Source organism: Scyliorhinus canicula, chromosome 1 (assembly GCF_902713615.1).
Source record: "Scyliorhinus canicula chromosome 1, sScyCan1.1, whole genome shotgun sequence".
Classification (NCBI taxonomy): domain Eukaryota; kingdom Metazoa; phylum Chordata; class Chondrichthyes; order Carcharhiniformes; family Scyliorhinidae; genus Scyliorhinus; species Scyliorhinus canicula.
In genome coordinates this window covers 134,359,103-134,380,671 of record NC_052146.1, presented here as the reverse complement: position 1 = coordinate 134,380,671, position 21,569 = coordinate 134,359,103, and the positions used below count along the sequence as shown (strand labels likewise).

Sequence of the window (21,569 nt, the reverse complement as noted above, 5' to 3'; positions counted from 1 at the left end):
TGATTATGTTCAACATAGTGAGGCAATTGTTGAACCTCTGATCACTTGATTTGAAAATTTGACAATTCGACTTTTTGCGGGGTTTTTGTATCTTCTGCCATGTAAATCAAAATAATTGTTTTTTTTCCCCCTTTTTACAATAAGAGCTGGTTGATGGAGTGGAATGGAACACTTTCCACTCTGGGCAAGCATCATTAACATTAAATGCTCCCAACTCGGGCACAGCACAGGTTGGGTGCAGAGTAAAGTTTGTTTCTTTGTGCTGTCCAAAGAACCACCCTAAAAGACCAAGAACCTTGGTTTCTTCCCTATTCCTTTTAGCTGTAATAATGGAATGATTATTTCTTGGTTGGTTAGGTTCAAATTCCAACACTTGCCATGGTGAAATTTAAACCCATATTCTCAGCATATTAGCCTGGGCCTCTGGACTACTAGTCCAATGGCATTACTACTCTGCCCACCACCTTCCCCAACCAAACCTGAATATCTCCTCCTTGAGAAGTTAAGGAGAAGGCATCTCTTTTCAGTTTAGTGTGTATGAGTCAAGCTTTTCCCTTTAATCAGTTAATTGCTAAGGCAGACTTTTGAAAATATTGAACCCCCTTTTTCCCCACTGGAATTTTCAGGTGAGGTGATTCAGTGGTGAATACTCACTCAGCAAAGACCCTTTTATCCTTCCCAAGAAGTCAACATTATGGAACCCCTTTCTTTCTTTTGTCTTCCTTTCCACAATTTACAAACTTTTAAACTCAATTATTTTTAGATTCATCAATTGGATAGGAGATACGTAAAGGGTTGGTAGTAATATAAAGCAAAAAAGAGACATCCTATATCACTGGGGGAAAATAAGGATGGAAAGTTATGGAGGTTTTGATCATAACTTTCCAATCCACCTTGCATACGGTGTCAGAGGACTAGAGGATCTGCTCCATGTTGGGAACATTATTTTAATACGTTACCATGTCATGAATACTCAATAAAAACGCTACTCACCAGAATCACGTTGCCACTCCCAATTACATGCCATGCCAGTGGGAAATTAGACTGGTCTAAACCACGACCGGGTACAAGTGGCATGCAGCTGTCTGCCCTCACTTCACTTGTGACTTTGAGGTGAGTGCCATATTTGAAGCCTACCTGCAACAGCGCTACTCCGGTTTCTGAGCAATGCCAATGTAACTCCACACTAGTTGGGATGTAGGGTAGAATTACTCCAGGAGTAATTCCTGGAATAATTCCGTGGGCAGCATGGTAGCACAAGTGATTAGCACTGTGGCTTCACAGCACCAGGGTCCCAGGTTCAATTCCCTGCTGGGAGACTGTCTGTGCAGAGTCTGCACGTTCTCCCCGTGTATGCGTGGGTTTCCTCCGGGTGCTCCGGTTTCCTCCCACAGTCCAAAGATGTGCAGATTAGGTGGATTGGCCATGATAAATTGTCCTTAGAGACCAAAAAAGGTTAGGAGGGGTTATTGGGTTACGGGGATAGGGCTTAAGTGGGTCAGTGAAGACTTGATGGGCCGAATGGCCTCCTTCTGCACTGTATGTTCTATGTTACTCCGTGTGCGCTGCACGTCTCAGGTAGGGCTATGCTCTTAAATAGAGGTCAGCGTTGTGACCGAGGGGTGGCTGGGCTGGTAACAGGAGGAGACTAATTGGATTGTTCTACTAAACAGCCATGGCACAGGGGTGATTGCTTGAATGTCCTTGTTTTGTCCTGTGTCACTCATTGATTCCATGATCTCTTTATTTTGTCTTTTAATCTCTAGTTCTCCAAGGTGTTGATGCAGGAAACACCTTATGCTGTGTTATGATTGGTTGCTTGATCAATAATGCGTGGCAATGTACTTTCTTGACATACTTTGGATGATGTCAGGTTAATACTTGTTGAAAGACAAATCTGACTGCTACCAAAATTGTGAATTTAAAAATTCATAAGTTATTTGTTTGGTTCACAGTGCAATAAACTTGGCTCTCATCTGACCAATATGTTGGAGAAATACCAACATTTCCAAGAGATTGTCAATGGGCTGGATTTGTGGCTAGAGAACTCTGAGACAACTGGAGACCAGCTTCTGTCTGAAACAATTTCTTCTGATCGGCAAAGTCTGCAGGCGCAGCTTGAGAGTATCAAGGTAAATCAAATTCACAAAAATGTGTAAAATGCTTTATTTTAAATTATAGGCAAAGCCACGAGTTCTTCAAAATATTTTTAATATGGATCTCAAACAATGAGGGAAATTTTAAACCTCGATTAAATAGGTAGGTTTGGGGTTGGGAGGAGGTTAAAAATTTTAAAGGCCGAAATAGGAACCCAATCCAGCTCAGGGCCACCCAAATCCAGTTTGAAAGCAGATAGAATTGGCCCATCATCCCAAGAGGTGGATTGGTGATTGATACTTTTTAATGGACGTTGATCTCTATTAACCTATGTAAACCCAGTAAAAGGAGTTCAAAAAGTGCCTTTTACAGCACTAGTTTTAGGCCAGGAGAAGCACAAGTATTTCCGCCAAGTCCAACAATCTAATCTATAAACCACACTCCATCATCTTCACAATCTCCCACTAACAACACCCACGTGGTCCCAATCATGCCCCTAATCTCCAACTCCCCTCCTAGTCTTGCCCTGGCTCTCCTGTACCCCAAACCCTTCCCAACCACACTGTACCCAGACAAACTACCCACCTCCCCCTGACACTCTGCAAACCCTACCCCCAACAACCACTCACCCTGCCGTCTTTTTTGGAGATATTCCCCACTCTACAGTCAAACCTATGAATCAGGCTTGCTTTTGGGGATGGAAACTGTTTAAATGAAAAACATGCATACTTTGGAGTTAAAATTCCACACTGTGCCTGACTGTTAACTTCTCCCCCTTGTTCTAAAACCCTGTCCAATACATATTGTTTTCAATTCATCAAGTACATTCTGAAAATGCTGTTTGCTGTTCTGTTCACTCAAGATGTGAGATGATATTTTACTGCAGGATGGAGTAATTTTTTTCACAGCAGCAGTATGGCATGAGTGACGTGAAGACATAGCTCAGGAGTTTCCTTAACTTCTCCTACTTTGTAGAACCACAGAGTGTGAGAAGCCAGAGGTTATTCATCCCATTAAAGTCTCAAGCAAGATGATTTTTGCAATATTGAATGGTAAAAGAGCCATGGTTTGCAGAAATATAGTCCCTTCTATAAGAACAAATCACAAAAGTTGGAAATCATCATGGTCTTAGGGCGGGATTTTCTGACGGCGAAGGTGGCTCGCCCTTGGCCATCAGCAGGATTTTCTGATCCCACTGATCTCTACAGTGTTTTGTGTGACTTGCACGTCCCGCCATTGGGGAACCTGCCAGGCCTGGGGATCGCCTTTGGTAGGGACTGGAACATCCTGTCAGCAGGAAAGGCTGGAATATCTTGCCCTTAATGTTTTCCTTTTTTTCCAGGTTCCATTTCTTTGCAGGGTTTATCAAGTATAGATGCTTCTTGGTGGGCTCCTGTAGAATTTAACCTTAAGTGGAGCTCTGAGATTTTGCGAAGAAAATATGCTTTTCTGACCTTTGTGCAACATTAACTTGCATTTACATAGTACCTTTACTGTGTAAGCCACGATATAGCAAAGTAATTTATTATTATCAAAGTGTTTTAAGACATTTCCTAGATATGATTAGGTGCTATTAAATGCAAGGCAGTGGGTGGGATTCCTCCCACCCTCCGCGGCATGTTTTCCCTTCCAGTCCCACCGATGTCTACATCATTTTTTGTGGCTCGCCAATCCTGTTTCTGGATAACGTGCCATTGGGGGCGGGGCTCGCCTTTGCTGGGATCGGAAAATCCTGCGAGAGGAAGGGCTGGAAAGACCCGTTCTGTATTTTCTTTCTGGTCGATTAACTTTAATGCCTTTACTGTGGCCTCTATGGGAATTTTGTGGGTGAAATTTTAAAATTCTGACCCGTACTAACTTTAGATTATTCATTAAGTTAATTGTAATTTGACTGTATTTAATATGTTAAATGCAAACCATCCAGTTGAAGGATGAGTTGATTTTTTTTTTCCCCAGAACCTTTCTTGTGGCAAAATGCAATTCTCATATGTCACACATCTAATTTTCCATTGTGTTCCTGATGGTTTTAGTGATTAAAGATAGGGCTGTCTCAAGTTATGATGTACATGTTGCCTGTAGCTAGGGGAAGCTGCAACACTGCAAAAGAAACATGGATTTAGCTTATTTTTGCTTTATGAAGTAAAGTGCTTGATTTGTTTACTGTGAAAAACTGTTGTAATGTTTTCAAACAAATTGCATTTATGGACTAAACAAAGTTTCATATGTTGCATTATTGTTTTCTGCTGGTCATGTATGATTTTTTTTTTAATAGTCCACTAGCATATTTAACAGTCTTGGATACTATATCTGGGATGTACTCCTGGATGCTACAGCAAAATTTCATTTTCGTTTAAGAACCATGTGTATGATTTTGTATCTGTAAATATTGGTAATACTTGTACATTTCCTCAATAAATGTGGTTCTTTGAGAAAAGTTTCACTTTTTTAGTAAATTTAGAATGGGTCCTTTTTAATTATAGTAAAGCTGGAACAATATACAAGCTTGTCAAGATAATTGTGATAGTCTATTGTGGAATGTTGTCTGTACATCACCTGTAAGATATTTCCCTAATACATTCTTGCATCTGTAAAACAATTAAGACAAATCCAGATTTTCCAACTGGTATTTTAACACTGACAATCAATAACGTGCTTATTTTGTTTTAAACAGTCTACTGCCAGTACTAATAATATAATAGCACTCAGAAAATCCATGTCACAGATTTTTGCATGCTTTGACAATTTTCTCTCATTTCCTGAAGGCTGCCTGTGGGCAACACCTTTTCAATATTTTTGCCAAATGACTGTTCTGCTCCAATAAGGACTGTGTCAACAGACTATAACAGTGGTGCCCAAATGTTGCCCAAACATCCAAGTTTATGTACTCACCCACAGGAGTACTGAGTGTCAGTCAGAAGCCCAAGTCCCTTTGTCAATTTTTCCCCTCCCTGGCCAAGGAGAGTTGAGACTATTTAAAGCACTTTTACAGAAAGAGTCTTGTATTCTGTATGTCAGAGAAGTAATCCATCAAGCCATCAAAGCAGCATTGTGGTACTTTACACAGAACAAAGGATTTACTTAGTTGTATTTTTATCATAAATAAATCATTATTAAATAAAAGTCAAATCCAACCCCGTCATATTAAACACTCCGTAATGGTCACACACTTGTGAAATGCCACGAAAAACTTGACGAGGTTAAATGCAGAATATGAATGCATGTTGTTGTTGTAGATTGCCAGATTTTACCTGTAACTTTTAAAGCTGTTCCAAACTGTTTAGTGAACATTTTAAAAAATGTTATCTAGTTAATATTTGCATTTTGTGATACTGTAATTTTTCCAGGTGTAATTCTTGCAGTTTATTATTAATTTGTATTCTGGATGTCTCACTTTGCAGTTGTGTAATTACAGGTGCTTCAGGGAGATTTAGCTGAACACCAAGTCACTGTAGAAAAGTTACAGAAAGCAGCAAAATCATTACTATCCTTGGATGATGAACTTGTTCCAGACCAGGATCAAATTCAACAAAGAACAGGTATAGCTTTCAATATCAGTGGTTTACACCAAAGTGAAGTTCTTCAATGATGAGTACAAGAAAACACTACTTCCCATCAGCAATTGCCACAAGATCCTTCAACAGTTACAATTAAATATGAATGATCTACTGAACTGTCTGGATCACATTCTTAGAAATGAGTTGTAGCTATATGGTTTCAAACATGTTCACTTATTTTCATAAGGCAGCTCATAAATCTGATATTGCGTATAGCTTCGAGTCACATGAACAATGATTGGAAAACATGAAGAAAATACAACTGTTTTAGATTTCTGACCAATTAAGGACTACATTGAAACAAATTCTAATATTTTATAAAATATTTTAGAAATATTTAAGAGTAGCTATGTTCCGTATGAAATTTAACCTTATGGGACGGTGTGGTGATCCAGGCAAATATGCCAGAATCCCTTGGTATTGCATAACACATATTTATTGAATGATGTCTTTGCTGCAGTGGCACATAGTTGCAGTGTTAAGTCATTTGAAAGTATTGCATTTCGAATTGTCGAGTTAATCCTACCTAGTTTGGAGATTGTGAAAATGAAAACTGCACCAAATGGGATTTTCTGCATAGTCTCTCAATCACAGTAACATATTGACACTAAATTAATGAAGCAACTAATTATGTCAGAGTAATGTTGTTCTAGCCAACTATTTCTAAAAATCTGAGGTGATTCATTGCAAACCAGAATAACTTTCAAATCATGCCATACAATAATAAATAGTGGGAATTTGAAAGAAAAACAAACAATATTGCAAGTACGCACTTCTGTCAGCAGCTATAATTAATGAAGATATGTTAAATCTATAATCTGGTTTTGTCTGTCTGTCTGGACTGTTTCGATTGGTAAGTTTCTGGGCCTGCTCGTGGGTTTATTTAGTGGGCAGTGGCCGGCATGCTCAGAAGCATGCAGGCCATGGATGGAAAAGTATGACGGACCTGAGGCTGCTAACAGTTGATGGTGGGGTGGAGGAGTTGGTGGAGAACAAAAGCAGAGGAAAATTAGGAGAACCTAACAACAAATTTCCCTGGCTAAACAGACTTTTTCCCTGAAGGATGAAATTGGGACGGTGATCGTCTGGGAGCTAGAGAAGGAATGAGATAGGGATGAAATGAAAGGATGCATGGGGGAAAGGATGGTGGCAATGTCACTGGACCAGTAATCCAGAGGCCCATGCTAATGTTCTGGGAACATGGACTCAAATCCCACCTTGGCAGCTGGCAGAATTTAAATTTGATTAATAAATCTGGAATTAAAAACTGAGGGCTGCACGGTGGTGCAATGGTTAGCACTGCTGCCTAAGGCGCTGCGGTCCCGGGTTCAAGTCCCGGCCCCGGGTCACTCTGTGTTGGAGTTTGCAAATTTTCCCCGTGTCTGCGTGGGTTTCACCCCTACATCCCAAAGATGTGCAGGTTAGGTGGATTGGCCACTCTAAATTGCCCCTTAATTGGAAAACAATTATTGGGTGCTCTAAATTTATTTAAAGAAAACTGGTGTCAGTAATGGGAACATGAGAGAAATTGCATGGGATGGGTGGAATGGCAGAGAGTGGGATGGAGATGACTTAGGAGCGATGGGAGGAATAGAATGGCATGAGAGGAATGGCATGGGAACCATTATTGATTGTGTTAATAACCCATGTTGTTCACAAATATCCTTTAGGGAAGGAAACTTGCTGTCCTTACCTGGCCTGATCTAAATGTGACTCCAGACCCACTAATGACTCTTAAATGCCCTCTGAAGTGCCCTAACAGGTCACTGAGTTGTTTCAAACGACTACAAAAAAGTCGGTCAGGAATGGAACAGGTAAGACCACCTGGCATACGACCTAGGCATACCCAGCCTTGCCGACCCTGAAAAGCCCTCCTTAGTAACCCTCCTTAGTAACATCTCTGGGCTTTTGACAGAATTTGGAGAGCTGTCCCACGTACTATGAAAGCAACACATAATCCAAAGATGTGCAGGTTAGGTGAATTGGCCATGCAAAATTGTACCTTAGTGTCCAAAAGGTTAAGTGGGGTTACGGGTCACGGGGATCGTGTGGTCCTACGTAGGGTGCTATTACAGAGGGTCGGTCCAGACTTGATGGGCCGCATGGCCTCTTTCTGCACTGTAGTGATTCTAGAACACCCCGACTTAGCCATTCAGAAACTTAGCTTACAGGCAATGCCCCAGATAACACCATCACCATCCTGGATGCGTTGTGTCCAACCAACAGGACAGATCCATTAGAGGTGGCAGTACAATGATATACATAGAAGGAGTTGCCTTGGGTGTCCTCAACATTGACTTTGGACCCCATGAAACCGTGATCAAAATAGGCAAGGAAACCTCCTGCTGATTACCACCTACTGAAACCCTACACACCCCCCTCAACTGATAAATTTGAACTCTTCCGTGTTGAACACCACTTGGATGAAGTACTGAGGGTGGCAAGAGGTCAGAATGCACTCTAGGTGGAGAACCTCAATGTTCATCACCAAGAGTGGCTTAGTCGCACCCCTACTGACCCAGCTCGTCAACCTCTGAAGATTTTAGCTGCTGGACTGAGTCTGCAGCAGATAGTGAGGGAACCAACAAGAGGGAAAAATACTTGACCTTCTCATCAATCTACCTGTCACCAGTGCATCTGTCTGTGACAGAATCCGTAGGAATGCCAACACACAGGCCTTGTGGAGATAAAGTCCCATTGTCACATTGAGGATATCACCCAATATGTTGCTTGGCAGTACCACTATGCTAAGTGATTTCAAACAGATCTAGTAACTCAAAAGTTGGGCATCCATGAGGCACTCTGGTCATCAGCAGCAATAGAGTTGTGTTCAACCACAATCTGTAAGCTCATGGCCTGGCATATCCCACACTACTGTTATCATCAAACTGGGGGATCATCACAAGTTCAATGAAGAGGGTATCAAAGGTGCAGCACCAAGCATGTCTAAACATGAGGACCCAACCTGGTGAAGTTACAACACAGGACTACTTGCATGCCCAGCAGTGGAAGCAGCGTGCAATAGATAAAGCTATGTGATCCCACAACTAACGGGATCAGATCTAAGCTCTGCAGTTCTGCCACATCCAGTCAGGAATCGTTGTGGATGATTAAACAACTCATTGGAGGAGGAGACTCCACAAATATCTCCATCGTCAGTGATGGGGGAGACCAGCACATTTGTGCGAAAGATGAAGCCAAGGCATTTGCAGCCATCTTGAGCCAGAAGTGCTGAGTGGGTGGTCCATCTTGGCTTCCTCCCAAAGTTCCCAGCGTCGCATATGCCACTCTTCAGCTAATTTGATTCACTTCACGTGATATCAAGGAATGGATGAAGATATTGGAAATTGCAAAGACCGTAGAACCTGACAACATTCCAGCAATAGCACTAAAGACTTCTGCTCCAGAACAAGCTGCGTCCCTGAGCCAAACTGTTCGAGCACAGCTGCAGCACTGGCATCCACCCAGGAATGTGGAAAGTTGCCCAAGTACGTCCTATCCACAAAAAGCAGGCCAAAGCCAACCCGGCCAATTATTATCCCATCAGTTTATTCGATCAATAAAGTTATGGAAAGTGTCATCGACAGTGCTATCAACCAGCATGTTCTCAGCGTAACCTACTCACTGATGCTCAGTTTGGATCCTGTCCATGGTACTCAGCTCCTAATGTACCTTGGCCCAAAAATTGACAAAAAAACTGAACTCAACAGTTGAGGTCAGAGTGACTGCCTTGACATCAAGGTAGCAGTTGACCAAGGTGGCATCAAGTAGCTCCAGCATAACTGGAATCAATTGGAATTGGGGGAAACTCATACCCAGCACAAGGTAAGATGGCTGTGGTCACTGGAAGGTCAACTACTTCAGCCCGGGACATCACTGCAACAGCTCCTCAGGGTAGTTAGTGTCCTAGGTCCAACCATTTTCAGCTGCTTTATTAGTGTCCTTCCTTCCATCATAAGGTCTGAATTGGGGATGTTTGCTGGTGATTACACAATGTTCAGCACCATTCGTGACTCCTAAGATACCACAGCAGTCTGTGCCCATATGCAGCACACTTGATTGGCACCTCATCCACCATATTAAATATTCAATCCCTCCATCATTGACGCACAGTGCCAGCTGTGTGTATCATCTATAAGATGCACTGCAGCAACTCATCATGGCTCCTTTGACAACAGTTTGTGACCTATAGCAGTTTGAAGGGTGAAGGCAGCTAATGCATGGAAAAACCACCTGCAAGCTTCTCTCCAGGTCACACACAATCCTAAATTGGAATATATCTCTGTTCCTTTGCTGTCACGGAGTCAAAATCCTGGAACTCCCTGCCTAACAGTACTGGGTGTACCTACTCCATGTAGCCTGCAGCTGTTAGGAAGGCAGTCCACCACCACCTTTCAAGGGCAGTTAAGGATGAGCAATGAATGGTGGCCTCACCAGTGACACCCACACCCCATGAACTAATAAAATGAAATGATTCAATTAACTACATGTGGCAAAATGGCAGAGGCAATGGCCATATGTAGCCTTTTTTTTAAAAATTCCAATTAAGGAGCAATTTAGCGTGGCTAATCCTCCTACCCTGCACATCTTTGGGTTGTGGGTGGCGAGACCCTTGCAAACATGGAGAATATGCAAACTCCACGTGGGCAGGGGCCGGGATCGAACCAGAGTCCTCTGCGGCATGAGGCAGTAGTGCAAACCACTGTGTCACCGAGCTGAGCTTTTTATTAGAAAACTATTATTTGTGCTAACAATTAAGATTCTCACATTTTAAATGAAAAGGTTTCTGTAAAACTGTCAGGTGAATTAAAAGAAGGCATCAGTGTTGATTTCTATTGGCAAAGAAGATGAAACACTACCTTCCCAAGGTTGACAAAGTCTAACTCCAATAGGCATGCCATTTGTACAAATTTGGGCTCAAGTAAGGAGCAGCTGTAGTATTACTACCAAACTTGAATCCTGAACAAGAACTCTGTCAAGGAATACATCGGTAGTTAGAATGTCTCTTAGATGTTAGGTGCCTGAATTTATATTGAGCATATTTCAAGGAAATGGACTGTTTCTTCCTTGAACAATATTGAGCCCATCAAATGTAAACCTACATTTTAAGCTAAGGAGAATACAGTTCTCATGCAGACGCTCATATGATCATAAACTAGTCACATGCTAAAATCTGAATTTATATTCCCAGGCCTCTTTTACACATGGTTTTTATGTAGCTTTTTCCAGATTGAGAAATTTTGACTCTGTTAAAGTCTTTGGCGAAAGAATAACTCAATATCATGTCTTTAGTCAAGATAGTGATTTGACTGCGGATGTTTTGAGTCTCTGTTAATTTTAGTTAGTTGGTCTTTTCTCCTTACAGATGCTATTGCAACTGTTATTTTTCTCCATTTCTGTTTTAATTTCCTAACTTGCAAGTCAGCTACAATTTATATTGTTTGACAAATTGTTTTTTCTCTTACATTGCTTATAGAAGTGAAATATCATAGTTACTAATAAAAGTGTGAATATACATCCAGTGAATATTATTTGATAAACCTCATAATGATGTAATTCATAGTCAGATATGAAATGCATAGCTATCAGCATCTGCTGTTGTAACTGCTGAAAAGATATGGCTTCAAGGGATATTTATAAATTGTTCTTTCAGTTTTTATCATTTGGACACCTTGTTCTAAAGAAGAGTTATATCCAATATTAATTGTTTCTTTCTCCACCAGTGATGCCAGACCTGCTGTTTTTCTGCACTTTCATGTTTTGATTTCAGCTCTCAGCAACTGCAGTATTTTGTTTGTATTCCCACATTTGCTTTCCTTTCCTGACGCTGATCCACTTCCCTCATTTTGATCTACCCTTCTCCCTCTCATCTTTCTCTCACACTTATTCTTCTCTCTACCGACTTCTATTTTTCCCTCATTTATCCTTCCTGTTCCTACTCTCTCCTTCATTCTTCCTCTTGTCCGTCTTTGTTTAAAGTTTAATTGAAAGCACACAATGAAATTCACACTCGCGTTATTAACCTTCTCTTCATCAGAAATTTTCTCCACAACCTGAAAAACTGTAACAAAACCTTGTGTTCCTTTTCAGATTCTATCACGCAGAGATATAAGAATTTAACCCAGGCGGTGTCCGAGCGCAATGAGAAGGTGCAAATGTCAATTGCTCAGTCCCAAAATGTTCAAGAAGGCTTGGATAACCTCCTAGACTGGCTGGAAGACGTTGAAAAGAACATGAAAAATCAGGATAATTTATTGGTGTCATCTGCCGCCATCCAAGACACTCTTGCCCAAAACACTGTGAGTTCTCTTTCAAACATTTTCTTTTCAGAGCAGTCAGACTATCCATTGATGGCAAAATCATTAAATCTTTAGTATTCATATCATCACATCATCAAATCATAAATTAAACATAGATCTTTTTGGACACTTTTCGTTTTGCAGAGATTAGCCATTGCTGGCATGCCTACATGAATCTTCTTTATCCTGTCAGTAGTATCATAATAACTGAACTAGAGTGGAGTAATGAAACACAAGAAATAGAGTCGGCTCTTCAGTACAATCATGGCTTAGCTATGCCGATCCCAACTGCATATTATGATGCAGCCTCCACCACCCTCTGGGCAGAGAATTCCAGAGGTTCACCACCCTCTGAGAAGAAATCTCCAGGCACCTCAGTTTTAAAAGACCAGTCCTTTACCTTGTCGTTATGTCCCCTTGTTCGAGACTCTCCCACAAGTGGAAACATTTCACCATTCTCAGCATCTTGTATGCCTGAATACGGTCAACCCTCACTCTTCTAAATTCCTAGGAATACAGGCTCAAGTATTTAGTCTTTCTGTATAGGACACCCCTCACATTCCAGGAATTAGGAAATAAAGAATTTTGTTGATCTCTCTAGCTCCCCCTCTATCTCTCTTTCTCTGTCTTGCTCCCCCTCTTTCCCTCTCGCTCCCCCTCTCTGTCCCCGAATTGCTCGCTGCCCCCGCCTCCCTTGCTCCGTCTCTCTCCCTTGCTCCATCCCTCTCCCTCGCTCCGTCTCTCTCTCTCCCTCGCTCCGTCTCTCTCTCTCCCTCGCTCCGTCTCTCTCTCTCCCTCGCTCCGTCTCTCTCTCTCCCTCGCTCCGTCTCTCTCTCTCCCTCGCTCCGTCTCTCTCTCTCCCTCGCTCCGTCTCTCTCTCTCCCTCGCTCCGTCTCTCTCTCTCCCTCCGCTCCGTCTCTCTCTCTCCCTCGCTCCGTCTCTCTCTCTCCCTCGCTCCGTCTCTCTCTCCCTCGCTCCGTCTCTCTCCCCTCGCTCCGTCTCTCTCCCCTCGCTCCGTCTCTCTCCCTCGCTCCGTCTCTCTCCCTCGCTCCGTCTCTCTCCCTCGCTCCGTCTCTCTCCCTCGCTCCGTCTCTCTCCCTCGCTCCGTCTCTCTCCCTCGCTCCGTCTCTCTCCCTCGCTCCGTCTCTCTCCCTCGCTCCGTCTCTCTCCCTCGCTCCGTCTCTCTCCCTCGCTCCGTCTCTCTCCCTCGCTCCGTCTCTCTCTCTCGCTCCGTCTCTCTCCCTCGCTCCGTCTCTCTCCCTCGCTCCGTCTCTCTCCCTCGCTCCGTCTCTCTCCCTCGCTCCGTCTCTCTCCCTCGCTCCGTCTCTCTCCCTCGCTCCGTCTCTCTCCCTCGCTCCGTCTCTCTCCCCTCGCTCCGTCTCTCTCCCTCGCTCCGTCTCTCTCCCATCGCTCCGTCTCTCTCCCTCGCTCCGTCTCTCTCCCTCGCTCCGTCTCTCTCCCTCGCTCCGTCTCTCTCCCTCGCTCCGTCTCTCTCCCTCGCTCCGTCTCTCTCCCTCGCTCCGTCTCTCTCCCCCGCTCCGTCGCTCTCTCTCTCTCCCTTGCTCCGTCTCTCTCTCTCCCTCGCTCCGTCTCTCTCTCTCTCTCGCTCCGTCTCTCTCTCTCTCTCGCTCCGTCTCTCTCTCTCCCTCGCTCCGTCTCTCTCTCTCTCTCGCTCCGTCTCTCTCTCTCCCTCGCTCCGTCTCTCTCTCTCCCTCGCTCCGTCTCTCTCTCTCCCTCGCTCCGTCTCTCTCTCTCTCCCTCGCTCCGTCTCTCTCTCTCTCCCTCGCTCCGTCTCTCTCTCTCGCCCTCGCTCCGGCTCTCTCTCGCCCTCGCTCCGTCTCTCTCTCGCCCTCGCTCCGTCTCTCTCTCCTCCCTCGCTCCCTCTCTCTCTCCTCCCTCGCTCCGTCTCTCTCTCTCCCTCGCTCCGTCTCTCTCTCTCCCTCGCTCCGTCTCTCTCGCTCCGTCTCCCTCGCTCCGTCTCCCTCTCTCGCTCCGTCTCCCTCTCTCGCTCCGTCTCCCTCGCTCCGTCTCTCTCCCTCCCTCGCTCCGTCTCTCTCCCTCCCTCGCTCCGTCTCTCTCCCTCCCTCGCTCCGTCTCTCTCCCTCCCTCGCTCCGTCTCTCTCCCTCCCTCGCTCCGTCTCTCTCCCTCCCTCGCTCCGTCTCTCTCCCTCCCTCGCTCCGTCTCTCTCCCTCCCTCGCTCCGTCTCTCTCCCTCCCTCGCTCCGTCTCTCTCCCTCCCTCGCTCCGTCTCTCTCCCTCCCCTCGCTCCGTCTCTCTCCCTCCCTCGCTCCGTCTCTCTCCCTCCCTCGCTCCGTCTCTCTCCCTCCCTCGCTCCGTCTCTCTCCCTCCCTCGCTCCGTCTCTCTCCCTCCCTCGCTCCGTCTCTCTCCCCCCCTCGCTCCGTCTCTCTCCCTCCCTCGCTCCGTCTCTCTCCCTCCCTCGCTCCGTCTCTCTCCCTCCCTCGCTCCGTCTCTCTCCCTCCCTCGCTCCGTCTCTCTCCCTCCCTCGCTCCGTCCTCTCTCCCTCCCTCGCTCCGTCTCTCTCCCTCCCTCGCTCCGTCTCTCTCCCTCCCTCGCTCCGTCTCTCTCCCTCCCTCGCTCCGTCTCTCTCCCTCCCTCGCTCCGTCTCTCTCCTCCCTCGCTCCGTCTCTCTCCCTCCCTCGCTCCGTCTCTCTCCCTCCCTCGCTCCGTCTCTCTCCCTCCCTCGCTCCGTCTCTCTCCCTCCCTCGCTCCGTCTCTCTCCCTCCCTCGCTCCGTCTCGTCTCCCTCCCTCGCTCCGTCTCTCTCCCTCCCTCGCTCCGTCTCTCTCCCTCCCTCGCTCCGTCTCTCTCCCTCCCTCGCTGCCCCCTCACTCTCGCTCCCCTCCCCTCTATTGCTCGCGTCCCTTTCTCTCTCTCGCTCACGCTCGCTCCTCGCTCCCGCTCCCCTCTCGCTCCCCTCTCTCTCGCTCCCGTCTCTCTCTCTCGCTCCCCTCTCTCTCTCTCGCTCCCCTCTCTCTCTCTCTCGCTCCCCTCTCTCTCTCTCTCGCTCCCCTCTCTCTCTCTCTCGCTCCCCTCTCTCTCTCTCTCGCTCCCCCTCTCTCTCTCGCTCCCCTCTCTCTCTCGCTCCCCTCTCTCTCTCGCTCCCCTCTCTCTCTCGCTCCCCTCTCTCTCTCGCTCCCCTCTCTCTCTCGCTCCCCTCTCGCTCTCTCGCTCCCCTCTCGCTCTCTCGCTCCCCTCTCGCTCCCCTCTCGCTCCCCTCTCGCTCCCCTCTCGCTCCCCTCTCGCTCCCCTCTCGCTCCCCTCTCGCTCCCCTCTCGCTCCCCTCTCGCTCCCCTCTCGCTCCCCTCTCGCTCCCCCCTCGCTCCCCTCTCGCTCCCCTCTCGCTCTCTCTCGCTCCCCTCTCGCTCTCCTCTCGCTCTCCTCTCGCTCCTCTCTTGTTCTCGCTCCCCCCTCGCTTTCACTCTCCTCCTGCTTTCACTCTCCTCCTGCTCCCCTTTTTCTCTCATTCCCCTCCCCCTCTCTCGCTACCCTCTTTCTCTCGCACCTCCTCTTCTCTTGCTTCCCCCTCTCCTTACATGTAGATGTTTTGTGTGTATGTGCAAGTACAATTGACAGGAACAGCCAATGGCTACTTTCCAGCAATAAAATTAAAACGTCCATTTAAATTAAAGTGCATAAAGGTAACTTGTTTTTTTGTATCTTTCAGAAATTAAAGCAGGATATAGCTAGTCATCAAAGCAGCATTAACACAATCCAGGAAATGGTTTGTGGTTTCATTGAAAATGCAGATGGAGCAACTGCTTCCTCACTCCAAGAGAAACTTGACCAGTTGAATAGCCAATTGGGAGCAGTGTGCAGTGAACAGCAGGAGAAGGAAGAGAAGCTGAGAAAACTGCTCCCCAAAATGGAGCAATATGAGAAACTGGTACAGGACGTTGGACAGTTCATGGAAACTCAATCTCAAAGCCTGGCAGCTGGAGGAGATCCAAATAAAGATATTGCTCATTTTTCACAGAAAATACTGGTGAATATAATATTTGTAAACTGATATTTCAGGTCACAATGTACCATTCTCCATTTGTTTTAAAGCACAGCAAAATCATTCTACATAATGGAGCAGCATGGTGCCACAGTGGCTGGCACTACTTACTCACAGCACCAGGGACCCAGGTTCAAGTCCAGCCTTGGTGTGCAGAGTTTGCACTTTCTCCCGTGTCTGCATAGGTTTCCTCCGGGTGCTCCAGTTTCCTCCCAGAGTCCAACGATTTTCAGGTTAGGTGGATTTACCATGCTAAGTTGCCCCTCAGTGTCCAAAGATGTGCAGGTTAGGCAGGGAGTAGGTCCTGGTGGGGTGCTCTTTTGGAGAGTCGTGCAGGCTCAGTGGGCTGAGTGGCCTCGTCCTGCACTGTAGAACTGATGCAAAGACACTACAAATCTGGGTATCATAAAGTCCATAGAATTCCTACAGTTTAACATATTACAATTTAACATACAACATACAATGCTTAACATAAAATTTAACACACTTACAATTTAACATATTAACTTCTCTTGATTCAGCTATCTTAAGCTGCTTCACCAGTGACGTACACTACTTTATAAAGCCAGAAATGCAGCTGTTCGCTAAATGATTGTAGTGTTCAGCTTCATTTGCAATTCCTCAAATAATGAAGCAGTCCTTGTTTGCATGCAGCAAAACCTGGACGGCATCCAGGTTTGTATTATTAGTGGTAAGTAACATTTGAGCCAAAAAGGAGCTTAACTACCTTCCCTTGGGCGGCACAATGGTACAGTGGTTAGCACTGCTGCCTTACAGCGCTGAGGACCTGGGTTCGTTCTCGGCCCCGGATCACTCTCCGTGGGAGTTTGCACATTCCCCCCGTGTCAGCGTGGGTCTCAGTCCCACATCCCAGAAAGATGTGCAGGGTAGGTGCATTGGCCACATTAAATTGCCCTGAATAGGAAAAAAAAAATTTAATATTCTAAATTTATTTTTTAAAATCTGCCTTCCCTTAACAATCAATAGCATTACCATTGCTGAATTTCCTAACCCTTCTATTGACCAGAAAGTTAACTGGACCAGCCACATCAAGGCCATAGGTTAGGTAAGAGGCTCGGAATTCTGCAGGGAATATTTTAACTGCTGACGTCCCAAAGCTGCTCCATCACCAACAAGGCACATGGAATTATCTCTACTTAGTTGGATGGGCGCAGCGGCTACACTTGGTTCACTGAACACTATCCAGGACACACAAGTTCACTTAATTACACCCCATCAGCCAGCCTTAAACATTCACTTTGTCCAGCACAGGTGTACTGTGCTATAGTACTACCTACCAGATGTTTCACAGAAATCCCCCTCGACTGTTTGACCTCCCAAACCTGTGACCTTACAACGCCTAAAGGGACAAGAGCAGCAATGCATAGGAACGCCATCACCTTGAATTTTCCATCAAACCATGCACCGTCCTGAATTAGACATATTGCAGTTCCTTGATTGTGGCTAGTTTGAACTCCAGGATCCGCTATCTAACAAAATTCTAGCGAGTTGTTTCACCACATAGACTGCAGCATTTCAAGAAGGTCCACCACCAAAGTGCAACTGGGGATAGGCAATAAATGTATCCCTAAAATAATTTAAAGGTAACTACTTTTAAATGAACTTAATTGTAAATACTCTTAATTTCTTATTCAGCAATTCTATATTATTATAAAATCATATATTATTGTAAAACTGCACTTTGATTTGATGCCTAATTTGGTATTTGGATTAAAATGTGCAAGAAATTAAAATATCGCACTATTACAATGTGGTTTGAAGTGAAGACGCTGTAAGGGAAACTCTCTCAGCTGGTCTGCTCCTAGAGCAGGTTTATTCCTGGTGTGCGTGAGTGTTCATTCCCCAGCATTTACATTGATAAATAAAGGGAAGTTCAAATACACACATGATGTGGAGATGCCAACGTTGGACTGGGGTGGGCATAGTAAGATGCCTTACAACACCAGGATGAACCTATTGGACTTTAACCTAGTGTTGTAAGACTTTTTAGAAATACACACAAGAAGAGGAGCCAGACTATTTTCTTAATGCATGTGACTGTGTTTATGGTTGCCATAGGAGGAGAGCACAGAAATGGTGAAGCAGAGAGGAGATCTACAGACTTTACAGCAACTGGCAGAGGAACTGACAGCATCTGGCACTTTGATAGACAAGAATCGGCTCATGGAAACTGTCAAAGACTTAACCAGAGGATACAAAAAACTAGAGCAAAATGTTAAGAAAAGGTGAGAGACATTTCAGTATCAAATAGACCGATCTGTGCTATTTCGTATCTATAAGTTAGTTTCTACAGGAGGCATAGCCCTTACTTAATCGAATGAGTGTGCCATGAACAGAATGTATTGGCTCTCTTATCAGTATGTTTTGTATGTCTTTCCTTACCTTTTGAATGTGTATTCGCAGTGAACTTTTGTGAGTTTAAAATAAAGAAGGTTACTTATTCTCACACACTTACCCCAAATTAATGCAATATCACGCATTCTCTTTTTAAAAAAAAAATTTTTATTCAAATTTTCACAAAAAAGAAAACAATAACAGAAAATTCTAAGAACAAAAAAAAACAGAACCCCCCCCCCAGCGACGTGAATACAACAGAGAAACAATAAATTAACGCCCGTCATTGGCAAAAAACAGACATTCAACCCAAAACAAAAACAAAGAGACAACCCCCCCCCCCCCCCCCCCCCCCCCCCCGGAGGGTTGCTGCTGCTGCTGACCTTTTGTTTTTACCGTTCTGCCAGGAGATCTAGGAATGGTTGCCATCTCCTGAAAAACCCCTGCACTGACCCCCCTTAGGTCAAATTTCACCCTCTCCAATTTAATAAACCCCGCCATATCATTGATCCAGGACTTCACGCTTGGGGGCCTCGCATCTTTCCACTGAAGAAGAATCCTCTGCCGAGCTACTAGGGACGCAAAGGCCAGAACACCGGCCTCTTTCGCCTCCTGCACTCCCGGCTCCACTGCAACCCAAATATTGCGAGTCCCCAGCCTGGATTGACCCTGGATCCTACCACCCTCGATACCGTCCTTGCTACGCCCTTCCAAAATTCCCCCAGCGCTGGGCATGTGGACATGGTTTGCTGGGCTCCCTGAGCACCTAATACACCTGTCCTCGGTCCCAAAAAACCGGCTCATCCTTGCCCCGGTCATGTGAGCCCTATGCAGTACCTTAAACTGTATGAGGCTAAGCCTCTCACATGAAGAGGAGGAGTTCACCCTTTCTAGGGCATCCACCCACGTCCCCTCCTCAATCTCCTCACCCAGCTCCTCCCATTTATCTTTCAGCCCCTCCACCGAGGCCTCGTCTACCTCCTTCATCACCTGGTACACTTCCGAGATCCTCCCCTCTCCCACCCATACCCCTGAGAGCACCCTGTCCTGGACCCCACGCGGCGGCAGCAGGGGGAACCCCGCCACCTGCCGCCTGACAAACGCCCTTACTTGCATGTCCTTAAAGGTGTTCCCCGGGGGGAGCCTGAACTTCCCCTCCAGCTCACCCAGGCTCACAAACTTCCCGTCTATGAACAGGTCCCCCAGCCTCCTGACACCTGCCCTGTGCCAACTCAGGAACCCGCCATCAATTCTCCCCGGAACAAACCGGTGGTTCCCCCGTATCGGGGACCCCATCGAGGCCCCCACCTCCCCTCTGTGCCGCCTCCATTGCCCCCAAATCTTGAGGGTAGCTGCCACCACCGGGCTCGTGGTATACCTTGTCGAGGGAGCGGCAGCGGCGCCGTTGCAAGCGCTTCCAGGCTCGAACCCACACAGGATGCCATCTCCATCCTCTTGCATGCCGCCCCCTCCCCGTCCATTACCCACTTACGCACCATCGCTGCATTGGCAGCCCAATAATACCCACAGAGGTTGGACAACGCCAGCCCCCCCCCATCCCTGCCCCACTCCAAGAACACCCGTCTCACCCTTGGAGTCCCTTGTGCCCACACAAACCTCGTAATGCTCCTGTTAACCCGCCTGAAAAAGGCCTTCGGGATAAGGATGGGGACGCACTGGAACAGGAACAGAAACCTCGGGAGCACCGTCATCTTGACTGACTGCACCCTACCCGCCAAAGACAGCGGCAGCATGTCCCACCTCTTAAACTCCTCCTCCATTTGCTCCACCAACCGTGTGAGGTTTAGCTTATGCAAGGCCCCCCAGCTCCTGGCCACCTGAACCCCCAAGTACCTGAAGCTCCTCTCCACCCTTTTCAGTGGGAGCCTCCCAATGCCCCCCTCCTGGTCCCCCGGGTGTACCACAAACAGCTCGCTTTTCCCAAAGTTAAGCTTATACCCTGAGAAATCCCCAAATTCCCGGAGAATCCTCCTCACCACCGGCATTCCCGCCTCTGGGTCCGCCACATACAACAATAGGTCATCCGCATAGAGCGACACTCGGTGCTCCTCCCCACCCCGGACCAGCCCCCTCCAATACCCGACTCCCTCAGCGCCATAGCCAGGGGTTCAATTGCCAGCGCAAAAAGTAGGGGGGACAGGGGACACCCCTGCCTCGTCCCTCGGTATAGTCGAAAATACTCCGACCTCCTCTTATTCGTGGCCACACTCGCCATCGGGGCCTCATACAACAGCCTCACCCAACTGACAAACCCCTCCCCAAACCCGAACCTTTCCAGCACCTCCCACAAGTACCCCCACTCGACCCTATCAAAGGCCTTCTCCGCATCTAGCGCCACCGCTATCTCCGCCTCCCCTTCCACCGCCGGCATCATCATAACGTTCAAGAGCCTCCATATATTAGTGTTCAACTGCCTCCCCTTCACAAACCCCGTTTGATCCTCGTGGATAACCTGCGGCACACAATTTTCTATCCTCGTGGCTAAGATCTTTGCCAACAACTTGGCGTCCACATTCAGGAGTGAGATCGGCCTGTATGACCCACACTGCAGGGGATCCTTGTCTCGCTTAAGGATCAAGGAGATCAGCGCCCGAGACATCGTCAGGGGCAAAGCCCCCCCCCCCCCCCCCCTCCCTCGCCTCGTTGAAGGTCCTAACCAACAGGGGGCCCAGTAGGTCTGTAGACGCCTTGTAAAATTCAACCGGGAACCCATCCGGCCCCGGCGCCTTCCCCGACTGCATGTTCCCTATCCCTTTAACCAGCTCCTCAAGCTCAACTGGCGCCCCCAGACCCTCCACCCGTCCCTCCTCCACCCTCGGGAATCTCAGCTGGTCCAGAAAGCGCCCCATCCCCCCCCCCTTCTCAGCCGGAGGTTCGGGCCGATATAGTCTCTCATAAAAGTCCCTGAAGACCCCATTAATGTCTACCCCCCTCCGCACCACATCAAAGATGCCAAGAGACAGTACCGGACCAAGCTCGAGTCCCAGGCTAGCCACAAGGACCCTCGCCGACTATGGCAAGATCTGCAAGACATAAGGGCTACAAGATGAAGGCATGTAAAATCGCCAGCTCCAATGCACCCTCCCTAATGAGCTCAACGCATTCTATGCCCGTTTTGAGCAAAAGGTCAGTGAGAGCGCACCCTCCATCCTGGAAGCCTCGGATGAACTTGTATCCAAGGTCACCATTGCAGACGTCAGAGCAGCCTTCTCGAAGGTCAACCCA

The 21,569-nt window shown here is 46.8% G+C and overlaps 1 protein-coding gene across 5 annotated transcripts in view; it reads left to right on the top strand.

Moving 5' to 3' along the window:
- Positions 1 to 21,569, top strand: part of macf1a (microtubule actin crosslinking factor 1a) — an 837,043-nt gene that overhangs the window by 600,975 nt on the left and 214,499 nt on the right. For all 5 annotated transcript variants that reach the window (XM_038800586.1, XM_038800577.1, XM_038800561.1 and 2 more), the window contains 5 exons: positions 1,956 to 2,132; positions 5,510 to 5,633; positions 11,742 to 11,950; positions 15,636 to 15,953; positions 18,048 to 18,214. In XM_038800586.1, the coding sequence (XP_038656514.1) occupies positions 1,956 to 2,132; positions 5,510 to 5,633; positions 11,742 to 11,950; positions 15,636 to 15,953; positions 18,048 to 18,214 (995 nt within the window). The remainder of the gene's footprint in view (positions 1 to 1,955; positions 2,133 to 5,509; positions 5,634 to 11,741; positions 11,951 to 15,635; positions 15,954 to 18,047; positions 18,215 to 21,569) is intronic.